Raw genomic sequence first — 18968 nt, 5'->3', positions numbered from 1 at the left:
CCTAGAAAAGAGAAGACTGAGGGGAGACTTCATCAATGTGTATAAATATCTGACGGGAGGGTGTCGAGAGGATGGAGCAGCTCTCTTCAGTTGTGCAGAGTGACAGGGTGAGAGGCAATGGGCACAAACTGAAGTGAAGGAAGTGGTCATGGAATTGCAGTTCTCTGGGTTAACAAAATCCATTTTTCTCTGCCTTTTGCTTTTCTGCAGCCTTTTTCTCCTACCCTGTTGACCATCTCCACTGAATGAGCTTTTTCGGGTATTCCAGGTGCCTCTGCTGGCATCCTGCCCCCGTGCCCACTAGAACAGTGTGGGAGCTTAGCACTGAGGGGGTACAGCCTGTGGGATACCCATCTTTGAGCACCGCGTACAGCCGAGAGGGCTCACCGCGGCAGTCAGGAGCCACATCGCGACACGCATTTACCGACCACGGCGTTTACAGGCGGGTCTGCTCCAAAAACACCCGACAAACCACCAGTTGCACGGGGCACGGCGCCACAGGTGCTCCCACGGACTGCCGAGAGCGACCCCCTCACGGGCACCTCGGCGGGGACCCGAAGGCCGCCGCCGGTCCGTCCGTCGGTCTGTCCGTCGGTCGGTCGGCGTGCGGCGTGGCCGAGCCCGGCTCATCGAGGCCGGGCCCCGCTCGTCGAGGCCCCGCCGCCATCTCGCAGCCCCGCGGGCGCCTCCCGTGTCCTCCCCCCCCACACCCAAAGCTCCTTCCCCGCGGCGGAGGCGGGTGCGAGTCTGAGCCTCCCGCCCCGCCGGGCGGGCCTCCCGCAGCCCAAACCCCTCCCCGCGGAGGAGAAAGTCACCGGGGGGGTGGGGAGATGATGACAGGTCCGGGAAGCCGCCGTCGGCAGCGGCAGACCGCGGGTGCTAGCTGCCCGCTTGCTCCGGCCCCCACCAAGCCGTCCCCGCCGCCCCCACCATGGGCTCCCCCCAGCGCCCGCCGCTCGCCCACGTCTTCAGGGGGACCTTCGTGCACTCCCGGCTCTCTACCCCCATGGAGATCCTGCACGGACACCTGCTGGGGGTGGACGACGGCGGCGCGGTGAGGAGCGGACGGCGGCGGGACGGGAGGGAGATGCGGAGGGACGGGGGGAGATGTTCCGGGCTTCCCCGTGCCCCTCGGGCGTCGATGTCCACCCCTTAGGCTCCGGCCGCGGTCCGGAGCCCGTGAGGGAGCCGCCGGGGGAAGCGCCCCCCGTCGAGGCAGCCCGGAGGGGCCCGGAGCCTCCCCTGGGTGCCCCGTCCCGTCCCCGCGGCGCGGAGAGGGCTCCTCGGCTGCGTTTTGGGGAGGTTGTGCCGGTGGCGAGTGCCGAAATAGCAGGAATGGCGCTGCCGTCTCTCTGCCCCCGCCCCCCCTCCCCCCCCCTTCGGTACTCGTGCACATCCGAGCGAAGCTTTTACTGCTCGTCGCAGGGAAAAGAAACAACAAAAACGTGGCACGTACCCGTAGAAAGTTAGGAAAATGGTAAGGTTGGGAGTGTTAATGGTAAGTTTAAGAACGAGCATAACACTCACTCACAGGTAGTGCAGGACTGATCCCGGCAGGGAAGCTGCACCTTTCCCCTGACAGGGTCAACAGTGGCACTGGGTTTCACAGCACACACTGCCTAGGTGGGCTGTTAATTTCTTCGAGGCTCAGCAGTGTACATAGCCACCCTGTGTGTAATAAAAAAAGTCATTTTCTTTCCTTCTGGTGACTAAACTACTCTGTCAGGCTTCAGCAGCATTTGAAATACACACAAAGCACACTCTGGGCTCTTACAGCTTGTTCTCACCATCCACACGGGTTCTCGAGGGCCTCTTTCAAGACGGTTCTTATAGCTGCTCTTGGGGAGTCTGGTACAAGCAATAGCAAGGCCTCTGAGAAGCTGTATGTTGGCCTACAGGAGGTGAATACAAACTTTCAAAGCTCTCTATTGGGTGGTGTCAACTAAAAGCAATAGACCTGAATGAGTAGTTTGGTTTGTGTTACTCAGGTGCAGGAGGCAGAAACTTGTATCTTGTCTTGCTCTCTTAAATGGTAACGTCTGCTAAAAAGTGACTACTCCATGCTCTTAGGAAATCAAGACCTATAAGGGATTTTCTTGGAAACCAGACAACTTAGTAGGTTGTATCTAGTAATTTCTGCTCTCAGGCAGAGTCACTCTCTCCCTTTCTCCTAGTGAACGAGGATTCACTGGGTAGTGTTTTTCATGCATTAATTGGCACATTCCCACACAGTTCTTTAAAAAAATTCCAGAAAACACTGTTATCCAAAAAGGAAATTTCCACCAGAATAGTGCAGCAGGGACTTTCATATTTTTATCTTTTTGAGAATTCCTGTCATTTTACTATTTAAATTCCAGGATCAAATACAGTGAGTTTTGGTACCCTCTAGCTTTTTTTTTTTTTCTTTTTTTCTTTTTTTTTTCATAATTTTGCCTCATGCAGCACTTCCAATGGAATCACTGAAGAGGTGCTTTGCAAAGATGGTTAGAAATTTTTTTACCTTTGTTGTCAAAATATACACCAATACTTTGTCAGTGTTACTCCCAAATAATTAAACTTAACTATGCAGCTATCATTCTTTTGCCTCATGTTGCTGATTCCATCATGGAAAAATTGTGCATGATCTCAGAAGAGGTGAGCAGACCAGCTTTTTTGTGCAGCCAGGTGTTGTTCTTCAGTATTAGTCCCAGTCTGTCCTCAAAGCAGCAGGAGCATACATCTGGTGCCATAGAAACACTGCCCAGGCCCCGCAGCAAGGAGGGACAGTTCTCTGGTAAAGGCAGGAGATGAAGTGTCAGCTCTGTGTGCTTTACCTGTAGATGAAAAGGGAACTTTAGCAGAGAAAACATTGCTGTCAGGTTTGGTGACCCAAGTTACCACAAGTTAACAAAATAAGCCTATGTTTAATTGAGTGGTTTGTAGGGCGCTGTGGTGCTGCTCTTGAGGAACTGCCAATAGAAAGAATGGTATTCCCTGAGGCAAAGAAAATAGAGTCAGCTGCAAAATGTGAGCTGCCAGTGAAACATTGGTGTAAATAACATAGTTGAGTAAAATATTAAGAAAATAGAACAAAGATAAAAGCTCCTGCTGAAGGCATGGAAAGAGCAAGAGCTGTGGAATGAGTCAGTGTTATCAAGTATTGCCAAACATGAGTGTTTAGCTTAAGCCAGTTGGGATAGCAAGTGGCATGTGTACAGGGAGGAAGGTACCAAGTCAACATCAACCATTTGGGGTTCATTGCTTGGTCCTTCCCCACAGTTTGGCCTATTTGCTCAGGAGCTGGGTCTAATAAGTGCTCCTGTCTCTCATCTAGCCTCCTGTTCCAGTTCTGAGAACATGACAAACAATAGGCATTGCATCTCTAATTGTAAAAGTGCTGAATATGGTAGCCACATTAAACAGTGCTGGCAGCAGCTCACTGAGGCTGAAAATAAGACAGCATGATGGTCAGTGGCAGGAAAGAGATACGTGTTAATGCTGGTAGCTAATCATTGTGGAGACAGGGAAGGCTGAGAAGGATCATAGAACCGTAGAATTAGAGAATGGCTTGGGTAGGAAGGGACCTTAAAGATCATCAAGTTCCACCCCCCTGCCATGAGCAGGGGCACCTCCCACCAGATCAGATTGTCCAAAAACCCATCCAGACTGGTTTTGAACACCTCCAAGGGTGGGGCATCCACAGCTTCTCTGGGCAGCCTGTGCCAGTGCCACACTGCCCTCACAGTGAAGAATTTCCTCCTAATGTCTAATCTAAATTTTCCCTCTTATAGTTTAAGACCATTCTACCTTGTCCTGTCATTACCTACCTGAGTTAAGAGTCCTTCTCCATCCTTTTTATAAGACCTTTAAGTATTGAAAGGCCACAGTGGGGTCCGCCTGGAGCCTTCTTTTCTTCAGGCTGAACACCCCCAGCTCTCTCAGCCTTTCTTCCTCTGAGCATCAAAGGATGTGACATGAAGAGAAGAAATGACTTGTTACTCATGTTCATCTATGAGTGTCAGAGCCAGAAACAAAGTTACACACAGGCACTGCTAGATTAAAAAAAAAAAGAAAAAAAAAAAAGGCATATTTTTAGGGGCAATATAATTTACTTTCCACTCTTATGTTAGCAGAATTATTTGCACTGTGATGCTTGGAGGCAGTCAGTGTTTACTATGTCAGGGTTAATATGTAGTTGGCTGGACCAGCTATGTGTTGATGGCAGTGCTTTAGAAATCACTTGGAATAAAAAAAAGGGGCTGAGCTAGGCACTAGGACAGGGACCACACAGCTCCTCATTTTTGGATCCTTTAGCCCCATCACATGGATGACACATCAGAACTGATTGAAATGTTAGAGCACTGGTCCTAGCAGCTGTTGCTTTTTGTGATAACTTTCTAAAAGTGCTTCATTGCAAGCAGATAGCCAGTCTTCTTATCCATGCATTTCTCTGATTCAGTAGTGACTTTGGCACAGGGTTTCTTCTTGCCTTTATAGTGTTAAGGTGCAGCACCAATTTAAAGGTTTGGTTCCCAGGTCACCAGGGCAGTTACCTGGAATGTACGAGCAAATACTCAGGAAAATGCCCAAACATGGGACCTCAAGAACCTTAGAGTGTTAGAAAGATGTCAAGAACAAAGGCCTACTAAAGGATTGAGGAACATCTCTTGGAAAACCAAGCAGTCCTGCTGGGAAATTTGTTTGGAAATAATATACATGTGTTTCTGATTCATCTACAGCTGCATTTGGCAGTAATGGCCCAGGTGTCAGGGTTAGGTTTATTTCATGCATTCAGTTCCTTTGAAAAATATTTTTTTCATTCTTCCATAATTTAAGTGTTTTATTTATCTGCGCTCTAAAAGTATATAATAGTCACTTCTTTTCCATGGCAACACCCGTTTCCAGCATTTGCCATCTGGTATTGCATGTTTCTCTCTCTCCCCTTCTCCTTTTTTTTTCCTTTTTATTTTTTTTTTCTCCTGGTTTAGCAGCTCTAACATTAGTCATTCTGCATTCATTTTGACTTCAGTGTCTGAGTGACATTTTCTCTATTGCTCATCAGAAATTTCAGCAGGTCTGTGTTCGAAGCCCCATGCAGATAGATATCTCATTCAGCTGGCTGAAGGGCCTAAATACTTTTAGTGAATTATTAGTTTTAGTGAATTAATTCTTTTCTTCCGAGTTACAAATGGTGTGGTGCTATTCATGAGGTTGTGAGTAGGTATTTCAAAATCAAACCCAACAGTCAAGAATAACAAGTATTTCAATGCAAACCTATCACTTTGTAGTAAGTGTGTAAAATCTGTTCTAAGATATGACTTCTGTTGCCTTCATGTAAAGTAGGATATATACTTAAAGTATATAACTATCTTTTCCTTTCTTTTAGATTGTGTTTTTGGAGCAAGCTGATCAGCAAGAGCAGCTGGCTAAGAAGTGGGGCTTCAAAACATCTGACATAAGAGAACTGAGTCATCAGTAAGTGTTGTATTCAGATTAACTTCAGCAAATGCATTTTACTCTCTAAGCAAAGCAGTGCAGGTGTGAATAACTTGAGGCAGGGAATATATTAAATCCCATCTTATGGGCAAAACTCCCTTTCAGTTCTGCAAGAGCTCTTAATCCAAGGGCTGCCTGCATTCTGGGTGAGGCCTGCAGTGCAAGCCATCTGTGTACTTTTTGCATTCCTTGGTTTGGGACTGCAGCCATCACTGAATTCTGCTGGCTGACATGTACTGTGCACACCAAAATGCTGTATTTAGTTTTCATGCGTAACTTCTTCAGTTCATACAAAGTGTAAGACCACGATCTTCCTTGAGAAAATCATTTACCTAGATGGTCTTCTTCATTTTAGATTGCATATTCTTAGCAGCAGGCTGTGCCTGCTCGAAACTCTAGACTTAATAAATGTAGGTAGCCTTGATACTGCAGATATAAAACTAAAGTGCTTGGGCTTTGACACATTCCCTAATAAAAACTAATAAAATTAGAGTATTAAACCCTCTAAAAACAGAGCCATGTATTTCTGAGTGTTTCTTTTTTGTTCAGCCAACGAAATCCCCCGCCTTTCTAGTGAAGTTTTGGATTGTACCTACAATGCTTTACACACAATAGCACAACCGTAAGCAACTTGTAGTTGAGTCTAGATTTGCAGCATAGTTTTAGTGTTCAGCTGTTAAAAAATTTGTATGCTTTGTTGGATTACTTATCGTACAGCGTACATGAGTCATCAGATGTTTTCTCCACTTGAAATAGCCTGGGGAAAATGGAAGTTGCTGGGAATAAGGGTAAGATTGAGAAAGATCTTTCAGCATTTCTAGCATACAGGAAAACATGAAGAAGGGAAATTACAGAGACAAAATCACTGTTTTTTCAGTATCCAGGGAGAAGGGGGGAAGGCTGAGGGAAATTTGATCCTATATGGAGTTCCAGCACAAAACAAAATAATTATAGGAACCTCATGGTGATGTTGATGTACTCATCCCTGTTATTATATGAGTACTGCATGGCAACGAACCTTATTGCACTTTCATTGTAAAGACACCTTTCCTGTCAAGACACTGAACAGAGCTCTTTTTTTTCCTTTTCTGTCCAGCATCTATATATGCACTCATAGACACGCTGTTCTTTCATTAAACCTTGAAATTCACTGAATGAGTAATATATATAGATACATTTATATAGTAGTAGAAAACTGGGATGCAGAAAGTTCTAGTTTTGTAGCTGTGAACATCTCACATCTAGAGGCATTACAAATATATCTATGCTAGGGATCTAGAGTGAATCTTCTCTTGCTCAGGTGGATTCTTCTGTGAAATAACTTTAATTATTGTGAAATCAGTTCGGCTTTACTTACTGGTATTCAGTCTGGGTAAACATTACAGACAATTGGATTCATCATGCACTTACATAAGTTTCTAGCCACAGATTTTTTCCTTGCAGGTACCTATATAAATCTGTATAAAAGTTAAACAAGTAATTCATATAGTAAAGGAGTATGGGTAGGGGTGTAGTAGGAGTGGATATGCTGGTGCCGAAATAGTAAGGTTGATCTGTACTTGTCATTTACTCTGATGGCTTTTGCTCAAACATACTGCTTAATTAAAAACTACTTTTCTTGGAAAAAGTTTTGGATGTTTTGGACTATTGCTGTTTTCTTTTCTTTCCCTAGTGAATTCTTCATGCCAGGATTGGTTGACACACATATTCATGCTCCTCAGTATTCATTTGCTGGAACAAGAGTAGATCTACCTCTTTTGCAGTGGTTAACTACTTACACATTCCCAACGGAAGCCAAATTCAAAGACAGTGATTTTGCAGAAGAAGTGTACACCAGAGTTGTTGTAAGTTTTTCCATATTTCATTTACCTGCTTGACAACATTACTACTTGTAAAATATACATAAATTTTCAGGTCAGCAGAAATAGGAGAATGTGTCTTAATGTCATGAAAACCAGATAAAACTGACAACACATCCACTGTTCTAGTTGATAGCCAAGATCATTGCCTGCTACTTCCATTCTTGTTCTGTTGTTGCTGGTAAGACAGTTAATTTAATCATGTGATTGATTAAGAACCATCTCATTAATCATCTTTTCTCATATCTGAGTACACTGACAAGCATCTAAGAGTACTTTCAGAGGTAGCATTGCCAGTAGGTGCTGACAACCTTAATTCAGAAATGATCAAACATGATAAAAAACAAAACAAAAACAAACAAACAAACAAAAAACATTTCAGAGGTTATTTCCTTTTCTGCACAAAACGTCTGTATTACGAACATATCTTCTGCAATGATTTTGTGAAGTAGGAGACACTTCTCACCAACAAAAAGTCTGAGGTGTTTTGGAGCAATTGAGTGAGAAGATTCTGTAGCTGAGGACCCTGTAGCAGGAATACCTTTCATTGCTGATAGAAGTCTGTTGATGGTATTGTGAATTAAAGAGAGAGGCTGTATTTGAGCTAGTCTGATTTTGAGCAATATAAAGGCTTTGAGGTCAAATTCCACTTGAACAATAAACAGCAAGGTCACATTGCAGAGTAGGTTCTGTGCTATAACTGAAATGTACCTCTTAATACATACACTGAAGTATTTTCTTAAGATCTTAAGTCTTTCTTAAGTCTTAATGACCATTATAAACTGTCTTGTGTTTGTCTAATACTCTGACAACGTGTTGTCAAAATAATAATGTAATGAACCTGTAATAAATACTGTCCTTGCAACACAAATCTTAAAAATAAAAAAAAAACAGCTTTCTGCCATCTAGCACAATCACAGCAGTAGGAGCAGCTTGGTCATAAAATGTAGTCACAAGCACACGCCTTCAGCTACGTATAATTTACAGGTGATCTCACCTCATTTCAACATACTGTCTCCATTGGTTCAGATGTGGTGAGATTAGCCCAGAACAAGCACTCATTTTGCAGCATGTTTAATAACATTACCTGGAAAAGAATTGCCAGTGAGAATTCAGTTATTTGGAGAAGTTTCAACACAATGGTTCATCTCTCCCTGGAGATATAAAACAGGACAAGATCAGAAAAATGTTTTCACCCATAATGCTGCAGAATACCAGTAGCTCTGCAATGCTTCATGGCCAGATGTGTCAGAACAGAATCCAGCCATCTAAATAACTAATATTTTCTGCATTGCTAGTTGTTGTTTTCTTGTTGCTAAAACAGTCTTTCTCATGGAACCAATAGTTTCCTGTCCAAACTGGAAAGTACAAAATGGCTTGAGGAATATAGGTGTTCTGAGAGCCACCTTCTCAGTTTCACTACAGTCTTAATCAAGTTGGAAGACAAAATGAATGTACTGCTTTGCAAGTAACTTGGACGTAATTGCCTTAGCTCAGTAAAAGCCTCTCTGAATCTTCAGCAGTGATTCAGGGAAAGGCATTTGAATGAGTAAGGATTTTTTATTTTTATTTTTTTTCTATAAATCAGTGCCACAGCTTTATATTGAATATCTCTTGCAGAGCTCAGAGGGGCAAGAGGAGTGCAGAGTGCAGTGGAGATGCAGTGGAGATGGAACAGCAGGAAAATCAAAGACATGGGAAAATAGAAAGGGAGACTAAAAATAGTTGGTTTGTTTATCTTATAAAAGTGACAAATAAGGAGTAAATTAAAAGTATACAAAAAACAACTGGCCTAGGTGAGATAGACCAAAATTTATACTAATTGGTGACGTAGAAACAAGGAAATGTGTGCTAAATTTAAAAATGATAAGCAGAAGTAATCTTTTGTGCAATATGTACAACTCTTTCGCATGAGTTGAGGCCAAAAATGAGTTAACAGCAACTAAACAAAGAATGGGTTTGAAAAATGTACTAGCTTTTAACAATTTAAGGATAGTCTTTTTTTTTTTTTTTTTTTTTTTTTAAAGAGCACTTATCATGCTTTGGGACTTATAATAACCTTCCACTGTTAGAAATGGGACTAAACCTGTAGGAAGCAGATATGTATCTATATTTTTGGACTTGTACTTAAAACATAGTGAAATGTTTCAAGCCAATATTCTGTGTCCAATAAATACTTTCTGTAGTTGCTAAAACAAATGAATTAAGTGAAATTTGCCATTTTGTATCTGGAACCACCTCTGTCCCTCAAATTTTAGAAAAGCTGATTTTTTATGCGGATGTTTTTGGAAAAAAAAAAGTTTTTGGATTTCATTAAACAACAATTCTATGAATAAAAAATTTAATATTTAGGAATATTTAATATTTAGGAATAATAAAAAAAATGAATTAAAAAAACACATTTGGGGGTCTTAAAAACTAAAAAAAAAAAAAAGATGAAGGTAGTTTGTCTCAGCAGTGACATTATTTTTGTGACTCATTTTAGGCACACCCATAGACATATTTTTAGTTTAATTAAGATTTTAATTTGAATGTTTTATGAAAAATACAGAGCTTAGCTTCATGTTTGTTAAATAGCTTGGTGTAGCCATTCTTAAAAGTTGCATTGTATGTCTCACCTTCTGGCCTGTTAAAAAAATATGTATTCTCACATTACATTCTAGCCAGAATCCAATTTAAGCCCTTCTGGTAGATAGGACATCAATATCGTATGCATTAGTCTCAAGATCGAGTGAAAGTATAAATGATTTGATGACTTAATGTAACTTTACATGACTCTTCATCATCTGGTATGTCCTCCAAAAGTAATATGAACAGATAGCAATGCACCCATTCCTTTCAAACTATATAATTAGATAAATAATTAAATTACACTCTGAGCAGTGGTTCTCAGCTTCCTTCTATTCTGGAGTTTGTTACTTTGGCCTCAGGGATAATGAAGAATTTGTGTACCTGAAAGCCTGGTTATTTTTCCCAGCCACATCAGATAGCCAAATAAAAAACACTACTTTCTCCCAAAGGTATTACTTTGCAGTTACTTACAGTGCTTCACTATGAAAACTGGAGAGCTTTTCCAAACTAGGAAATAACATATATGACTGGTTGTTTGTATTTCTAAGTAAAAATCAAGTTAGACATAAATCAGAATTTTATTTCTACTTTGAGTGAAGGAAATACAGACTGGTTTCCATGGGTTTATTAAACCATTGTTAAAAACCTGTATAGCTTTGGAAGAGGATTTTTTGTGTTTATTAACATTCAGACTTTAAAAAGCTATTATGAAATTAAAAATCTGTATTTTACCTTCCAACTTCACTGTAACTCCCATGGAATTTCACAATAACCAAATGTTCTTGCAGCTTGAAATCAGACAGCCTATTCTGCATTTTGGCAGCTAGACTATATTTTTCCAAACTGTTGAAACTGATTTCTTTTTATAGAGACGAACTCTAAAGAATGGCACCACTACAGCTTGCTACTTTGCTTCAATTCACACAGATACGTCTCTTCTTCTGGCTGAAATTATAGGTAAGATGGTACGAGTGAGTTCTCAAGGATGTTATGCAGACTGTTAGTTGAAGGAAACAGAGCTTGGGAGTTTTAGAGTAGCTAAGGATCTGTCTTTCAATTTTGTTAATTTTACTTTTTTTTATTCATTTTCTCTGTCATACCACATCCCCCAAATCCTGCCTAGTTACCCTTTGCTTAACAATCTCTCCTCTACTGTCTCCTCTTCCTCTGCCTCTGCTGGACTTCATTCCCAAATCAGCTCCTGTCTGAGCTTGAGAGAGGTCTGCTGGAGTTTTTCTACAGGGCAGTCCTCTGCTATTTCTAGCCTTTTGCTGTTTGAGGATTAAAGGGCTGAATGGCAAGAGGTGCAGTCAGTGCTTTAACTTCCTGATACTCTGATGTTTCAGTTGAGAATCAACATCAAAAATTTCCACACCCCCTTTGAAACCAGAACAATGGGAGTTGCATCAGGACCTTATCCCTTCTTTCTGCTCACTGTTGCAAATCCCTGTCATTTCTTTTCAAGTTTTGTGTTTCTTGCAAGAATTCTCAAAGCTCAGCTCCCGTAGGAGAGTGAAACAATAAGAATCAGCTTCCACCAAAAATTTCATAGTCTTTCTGATTTTTTAGGAAACCCTAGAACTTTGAAAGTGGTGTACTCAACATCTCAGATGTTAAACAATGGGCAAAAAGATTTAGGAAAACATTTACAAGCTTAGAATTTAATGTTACATGTATTTCTGTTGTGTTACACCTAAGTTCTGAGTCACAGCATTGATAAATCTCAATAAGTAGGCCAGAAGTAGCTCTAGCTGCAAATGGGAGTCATTTTAGGACTTCTCTCATTACCTTCTCTTAAGGAAACAGGGTTTGCTGACATCTTCATGCATTTTCTTAGCTCAGAGTGACCACCTACTGCAGCTACTGTACTTTGATGCGTTTCTCCCTGCTGGGGGACATTTCTCATCCTCTGCTTCACAGTGCTCATCTTCATTCACTACCATTATGAATTCTGGTTGTGGTTAAACTACTGGTAATTCAGTCCTCAATTATAACACAAAGTTGGGTACTAATGTGGAAGAGGAGAACTCTTACTTAAATGCAGTTTTTCTCTTTCCTTTTTGGCTTTAAAGATCACAAGTATGGCCCCAACTTAAAGACAAGAAAACAACATAAATTCTGTTCATCTTAAATGAAAGTGGAAGATGTGAAATTTACTATTTTCTTTTCAATTCAGGTTTTTCTAGCAGTTTTTGTAAAGAACAAGTGATTTTGAGTTTTATTTTCTTACGCATCTCAACAGATAAATTTGGACAACGAGCATTTGTTGGCAAAGTCTGTATGGATATAAATGACACTGTACCACACTACAAAGAGACTACAGCTGATTCTGTTCAAGAGACAGAAAGGTAAGACTATTAAATTATTGGCACAACCTTTAGAAATAAGACTTTAATGCACTTGAAAGTGAGGGTGAAGCCGTGATCAAGGATTTACAGGTGTAGGAACTATCCTATTCTTCTTACAGTATTATTTTCTACAGTTCTGGCAATACATGCTTACCCAGCTGCTGCACAGCATGTTCAGTTTCTCCATGGCTTTGCCTAAGGAAGTGAGAAGCTGCAGCATCACATTTTGGAGAAGACCTGTGTGTTATGGTCTGGCTTCTACCTCTTCTTTTCCCTTCACAGCTGTCTGGGTAGAGGTTACGTGACCTGACAGGGGTGGAGAGGTAGAGAATCAGTTCCTTTGCCCCCATTAACTTCTGAGCTATCTCCTTTCCCCATTTAGGATAAAGCTTTACTCCAGTGGTAGGAGTTGGCTTTTCATTTTTTTACCCACTTCTAAATGTGCTCTGGTTCTCTTCTTCTCCAGTGAAACTACTCTAAATTGCAAATGAGTGAATGAAGGATAATCAAGTGAAGATAATGTGCACGGTGGATTTGTTGTACATTGGAGGGGAATCCAGGGCTGAAGCATGGGAGCCAGCTGTCTCAGGCTTCCCCTGTCTTCTGTGTCCACCTTCTGAAAATGCTTAGGCAGATGTAGGACTTTGCTCACGGGGTTATTTATACAAATGTGTAAATGTTTCAAATATCATGCTGAAAGAGTAAATACCTAACAGTATTGTAAACCTCTTACATCACTTGAGTGAAATTGCCATCTTATTTTTGCAAGTCATGCTAGAACAATGCTCTTAAAAGTTAGAAATAGTCATGGGTTATAAATCGTGTTTGTATTTAGAGACATTTTGAAACATATAGTATTAGTCACCTGCACTGTACCAACAGTTGCTTTTGTTCACCTAAATCCCTGGTTTTTGTAACACAGTGAATCCCACTGAATGGGCCTGAGCGTGGTAGCACTTCCAGTTCTGCCATTTTTTAAAGCTTCAAAATGATCTAAATAGCTTTTCAATTCCCAACTTGTGCCTCTACTCCCTTCCCGTGCAATTATATTAATAACAAATGTTCTTCAGCTTTGGATGAGAGTGTGCCATAGGTACTCGACAGCTGTCTAGAGAAGAGATCTGTGCTTGTCAGCATAGATCAGGAGTACTCACCTCATCAGGCCTGAATCTCCTCACCAGTACAATTTCAGAGGATGAAAAAGCTCTCCCTTTAAGAGGGTGACTTTTTTATTAAAAAAAAAAAAAAAAAAAAAAAAGAGAGAGAGAGAGAGAAATGTGATCTATCACACTGTCAAAAAATTTATTACACTGATTTCAATTCTTTGCAGTTAACCTACAGAAATGTTTGTACTGTAGGCACAGAGATAATATTCAGTTCAAAGTGTTTTGTTTCAATCTGCCCTTCTCATGTGAACAGGATTGAATAAAAATTTCATGAAATGAAAAGCAGAATATGTTATATGCCACTAGCAGTCATCTGGAAGTGGAACACCCATGTTCAGACCTGTTCTGAAGAAGTTGGTTGTTTGAACCTGAGCTTATTTCCTTATAGAGAAGCTATAAATCAACAAAGCACAGGTTATTTAAAGCTAGTTCTTTAGGTTTTAAAACCATGCTGATTCTCTGTAATGCACGTGAAAAAATGAAAACAGCCATCCTAAGGTTTTGTATTATCTCTTGAGAATGGTATTTGCATTACAATTTCTGATCTGGTATATATTTATTTATTATATCTGGTGAATCAGTAGGAGGAGAGATGGACAGACAAAAGCCTAATTCACCCTGCAAAGTTTAGCAACGGTGTGTTAAAAGTCCTTTGTTCATTGCAGAAATTTAGCTTATATCTCTCACTTTCAACTGGTGATATGGCACTAGCCACAGTGTTGTGAATCTAGTCTCCAGCATTTATTTTCTTTTCCACCTAAACATATTTAACAGATTTGATCCAATGTTTATTGTGACTAAAACTATGGAGTTTTTGGACGGTAAACTATGGCATAAAATTTCAGAGACCCTGATCAGAATATATTGTAAAGGCTTTTTGAAATTCTATGCATTATGCATACAAGTGTTTAAGGTATTTCTTCTCTTCAAAGTCAGAGGGAGCTTTATTTGCTCCATATTGCTCCATGAACAGTAATGACTGTCCATATTGGCTGCTGGGAGCTTTTCAAAGAGTTCTGTGAGGTAGCTTATGTAGATTTACCTCATAGAAGGTAAATATACACTAACATAAATATAAACATATCTAGAAAATTAAGGGTCCTTTAAGTGCATGAGGACATCTGTAACTACTGTAAGCAATGTACAAAATATGGCGGTATCTTTTACAAATGGGATTTTAAAATCATAATATGTTTAATGCTGTGGTTTAAATTCATGGGCATATAAGAGTGTTTTTGTTTTTTGTGTGTTTTTTTTTTTTTTCTTCTGAAGTTGCAACAGTAGGATGTAATTATGTTTAAAATTAATTTAATGTTTATGTGTATTTGGTTTCCGGTGGGAACACAAAGTAATTACCATGTGTCTAAAGTTAATTATTGCAAATGGAAAAGATTCTGCATATTCAAGGTCAAATTCCAAACTAGCATATTTTTTTGTAACTGTCCTGGCCTGATTGTGTTGCATCTTCTTATTTCATCTGAGAATCTGGCACAACTTCCTGTAAAAAGTTGATAGATGCCTGAAATGCTTAACAGAACATTTATGTAAATATTTTCTCTATTTTCATAATTTATAACACAGATCACAGGTGACAAATTTATAACAGATTTTTCCCTATACTTTTTCAGGTTTGTTAGAGAGCTAACGGAAAGGCAAGTAAGTAGACTTCTCCTTTCTGTTCACTTCTGTATACAGAAGATGTTATGTGAATACATGAAATAGTTAATCTCATTGACAAATTCTACTGACTTAGTGACAAGTCAATAAATATAGATCTTCCTGTATAGCAGACAGAAATCATCAGTCTGCAAAGTGTTCTTCTAGTTGTGTTGCTGTGAAATTGACTTCTAGCAGCACAAATTCAGATTTGTGTGGTCTGAACACAGCAGAGTAATGTTCTGTGAACATTCTTTATTCACTTAAAAGTGTTCAGCTTCTTGCAGAGGAAAATTTTCTGTTAAAGGCAGATGGAAGTCAGTCCATCACTCTATGGTATATAAATAGACAAATAAAAGAAGTTTTCACCAACACAGATTGGTGTCTTTACAGCACAGTTACTAATCCATTACCATGTCAGTGTTTTGGGTCACCACATGTCTTCCAGTGTATTTCTAAAGAAATTCTGTAGGTACAGGTTGACACTCCAATATTAAAAGCAGGGATATAATTTTTCTTGTCAGCCCTTTCATTTTGATAGCTCCATTTGTTAATGTTTATGGCTCAAAACATGCAAGAGTAGATGCCTAGAGTTTAATGCCTAAATCATATGTATTGGTAGAGTAAGTATACTAATCTTCAGAAGTCCAGAGCTGCTTGTGTCTGGGAGATGGTATAAGAAACTGCAAGACAAGATATCACACACTTTCTTCTAGTGGTTCCATGTGCACAAAGAACGGTAGGTATTCCCTGTATCTGAAGGCAGAGTTGTAAAGCCATTGTCTATATGTGCAAATGTGCAAATTACATTGTGCATAGTAAACACCTGTAGCTCTAGTCCAGGTATCCACAGCTTCCTACTGAACAGCATATCTGGTGTTACCAATAGCCTTCCTGTCTGTTGAGTATAGGGACAGCAGAGTATAGGGACAGTTTGCTCCGCTCCATCACGAGCAGAGAAGATCAAAGATGAAAAAGGTTTTGGCTTTACATATCTCTGCATCTTTACATCACTACCTCTTTGATGCTCACAGAAGTACAAATCAAAAGAAGGTCTGGTTTATCTCTTATAATTCATACTTGACTGTGAGCAAATGTGAAGAAGCATCCAGTGCATCTGCTGAAGTCTGATAAAATCTCAGAGACTTGAGGAAAGAGTTCTAATGAAATGAACTTCACTGAGTTTCATTAAACCAGTTTTCAGCAGAACTTCTGTGATGAAGTTTCAGGATTCTCTTACTTTGAGGAAGTTTCTGATAAAAATAAGAAAATGACTGTGAGCTTTATTCACATTGGCAAGTCTGAAGAAAAGAATAAACAATAGAGCTAAAATCTAATTGTGTAAACGATTGTCTTAATTATGGTTGCTGATACATATGTGGAATCACAAACATGTCTTTCTAATATTTTCAGTATCCAAGGGTACAACCTATAGTAACCCCCCGCTTTGGCCCTTCCTGCACAGAAGATTTGCTGCGTTCACTTGGTGATTTAGCACAAGCTCATGACCTACACGTGCAGGTAAATTCTGAGAGCTCTGTTTACAACTTAAATATTTTGGATAGAAAGCATAAAGATCAAGCCATTTTCACAATTTACACAAAGCACTTAAACCACATTCTTAACTTGGAACCCGTCTTTTAAATTCTTCTTGAATTATTAGAGGTACTCTACAATAGTACTATGACCTCCACAGCAAATGAGAAGGCTCATAGCTTGAAGGATGCACAATTCATCAAGCCCCAGTGCATGGTTACTAGGAAACTGACACCAAGTATTGTAAGTTAGAGTAACCCTTGGGTTGCTAAAGGTTGCTGTCCCTTGTCCAAGGTTGTTATGTCTGCCTCTCAGCCATCTGCTGTTTCTGTACAGGGCAGATTTCAGAAGAGAAAAGAATTGCTCATCTTTTGTCTCAATTACTCATATTTCTATCTTATTTAACATTGTTAATGTTGTTGTAGAATTTCCTCTACAATAAAGTTTCTGCATTTAAAAAAGGCATATTTTGAAGCTTATAGGTGTGTTGAACCTTTGAGATTTTTCTTTTTTGGTTAAACAGTCCTAGTATATGTTGCTTTAAAGCTACACTACATTAGGACTGTTTGTCATTACAAGGTGAGCATTTGAAAATACAGAAAGTACATGCTTCAGCCTCCACACAGGAGGAACCAGGTTTGTGTCTGAGACCAGAAATTGATCAGTCTGTCTGAAGATACATGGAGCAGTTACCCTGTGTGTTACCCCGATCCCAGGGTCCACTCTGTGGTAGGCTTCTATCTTTCTTTTACATCATGGTCATATCTATCATTTTATTTATTACTTTAACATTTGCTAAATACCAATTTGGTTGTTAAGTCATCATGCTACAGGGACAGACTATCAGGTATACCTCTTCAGATCAAGTTTAAAGGAAGAAATTGAGCTATTGTTTTGGATCACAGGGATCTCTCCAATGAAAATAGAAACCCAAGGACAAGATCTAGCTATATGCTTTAGAAAGACTATTTTCTATCATTATGTGCTTGCAGCAGGTTGCTCAGAAGTTTGAAATGCTATAATGCTATTTAAAGGACTCATCGCTATTTATTTTCTCATTGCAGAGTCACATAAGTGAGACTGAAGAAGAACTCAAACTTGTGGAGAATATGTTTCCTTCCTATCAGAGTTACACTGAACTGTATGATAAAAACAAGCTGCTTACCAGCAAGGTAGCTGCATATCAACTTCACAGCATAGCTTAGATTTATTCATGTATAGAATATTCTGGTTAATTGTAGTTACCTGAAAAGTTTGTACTGTTTTGTCAAAGTCAGTGGCATCTGGGAAAGAGTAAATTGTTTCTATGTTCTTTGTTGCACAGGTGTTGGTGAAGGGACTGAAACTTTAGACAAGCTTATACTTTATGTAGGCATTTTAGGGGAGATGAACAATAAAGGTATTAATACTCCCTGAGCCTATTTTTAAGAGTCTAAACAGGGCTGGGAACAGTAGGATTGGAAGGATAGATAAAGCTGGTGATGTAGGAGCTGGTAATTCTGGGGCAGTAGCCAGTTATCCTCATATTACAGTGTTCTTGCACACTGCTTTTTCCTGTACATTTTTTTTTCTACAGATTTACAGCAAATGAACCAGTTTTAATTGAAGAATATTCTAGATGCAATCTAGTGCAAAACTTTAGAGAGACAATGAGAAACACACTAAGTACATACATCTTTCCATTGTATCTGTTACACTCTTGGCCCCAGTGCTTAATCTCTATGATATGAAATACACATCATAAAGTTACTACAGTACTATGCCAGATAGGCAGTTCTTTCTTTTGCTTCTTGCAGCTAGTTCATAAGTGACAAACACAACCACCACAAGATACCCCATCTTTTTATATAAGTAAATGAAAATAGGCAGAGGGATCTCAGGCTTATTGAAGTTAATGAGAGTTCCTCCCTTCTTGATTTCAAAAGCTTCATTCAAGAATGGCATGCCTTTACCCTTGACAGTAACAGGTGCCATTTTGGCTGTTAAAAGCAGTGCAGCAAAAAATTTACAGATACTGAAGAAAATGCTATTTTTTCTAAAATTGTTGGTTTTGTTTTTATTTAGACAGTGATGGCTCATGGCTGTTATCTTTCTGACGAAGAGCTGGAACTTTTTAATCTTCGTGGATCTGCAGTAGCACATTGCCCCAGTTCTAATTTTTCGTAAGTAAATAAAATAAGTTAATGGTGTACAACTGGAAAGAGCTGTTTTTCACATAGTGTGAAGATACTATAGAATCATAAAATGTCTCAGGTTTTAAGGGACTTTAGAGATCATTTATTTCCAACCCCCTTGCCATAGGCAGGGATGCCACCCACTAGATCAGGTTGCCTACGGCTTCATCCAACCTCGTCCTG

At 39.8% G+C, this 18968-nt stretch overlaps 1 protein-coding gene and 1 long non-coding RNA gene across 2 annotated transcripts in view; one reads left to right on the top strand and one right to left on the bottom strand.

The window, feature by feature from the left end:
- The first annotated feature begins 866 nt into the window (after positions 1-866).
- The window catches only part of GDA (guanine deaminase), a 39964-nt gene continuing 21862 nt past the window's right edge, over positions 867-18968 (top strand). Inside the window, exons 1-9 of the mRNA XM_082783870.1 lie at positions 867-1054; positions 5366-5454; positions 7148-7319; positions 10775-10862; positions 12148-12253; positions 15048-15075; positions 16489-16596; positions 17676-17783; positions 18676-18773. Coding sequence (XP_082639996.1) covers positions 932-1054; positions 5366-5454; positions 7148-7319; positions 10775-10862; positions 12148-12253; positions 15048-15075; positions 16489-16596; positions 17676-17783; positions 18676-18773 — 920 coding nt within the window. The 5' untranslated portion in view covers positions 867-931. The remainder of the gene's footprint in view (positions 1055-5365; positions 5455-7147; positions 7320-10774; positions 10863-12147; positions 12254-15047; positions 15076-16488; positions 16597-17675; positions 17784-18675; positions 18774-18968) is intronic.
- Positions 8298-18968, bottom strand: part of LOC309890204 — a 38563-nt gene continuing 27892 nt past the window's right edge. The window contains exons 2-3 of the long non-coding RNA XR_014319394.1: positions 12408-12559; positions 8298-8421 (exon numbers count right to left, since the gene is read on the bottom strand). This is a non-coding gene — a long non-coding RNA (uncharacterized lncRNA). The remainder of the gene's footprint in view (positions 8422-12407; positions 12560-18968) is intronic.

The sequence above is a fragment of the Aythya marila genome (assembly GCF_965140915.1).
Source record: "Aythya marila genome assembly, chromosome: Z".
NCBI lineage: Eukaryota > Metazoa > Chordata > Aves > Anseriformes > Anatidae > Aythya > Aythya marila.
This window is presented reverse-complemented; position numbering and strand designations above follow the sequence as displayed.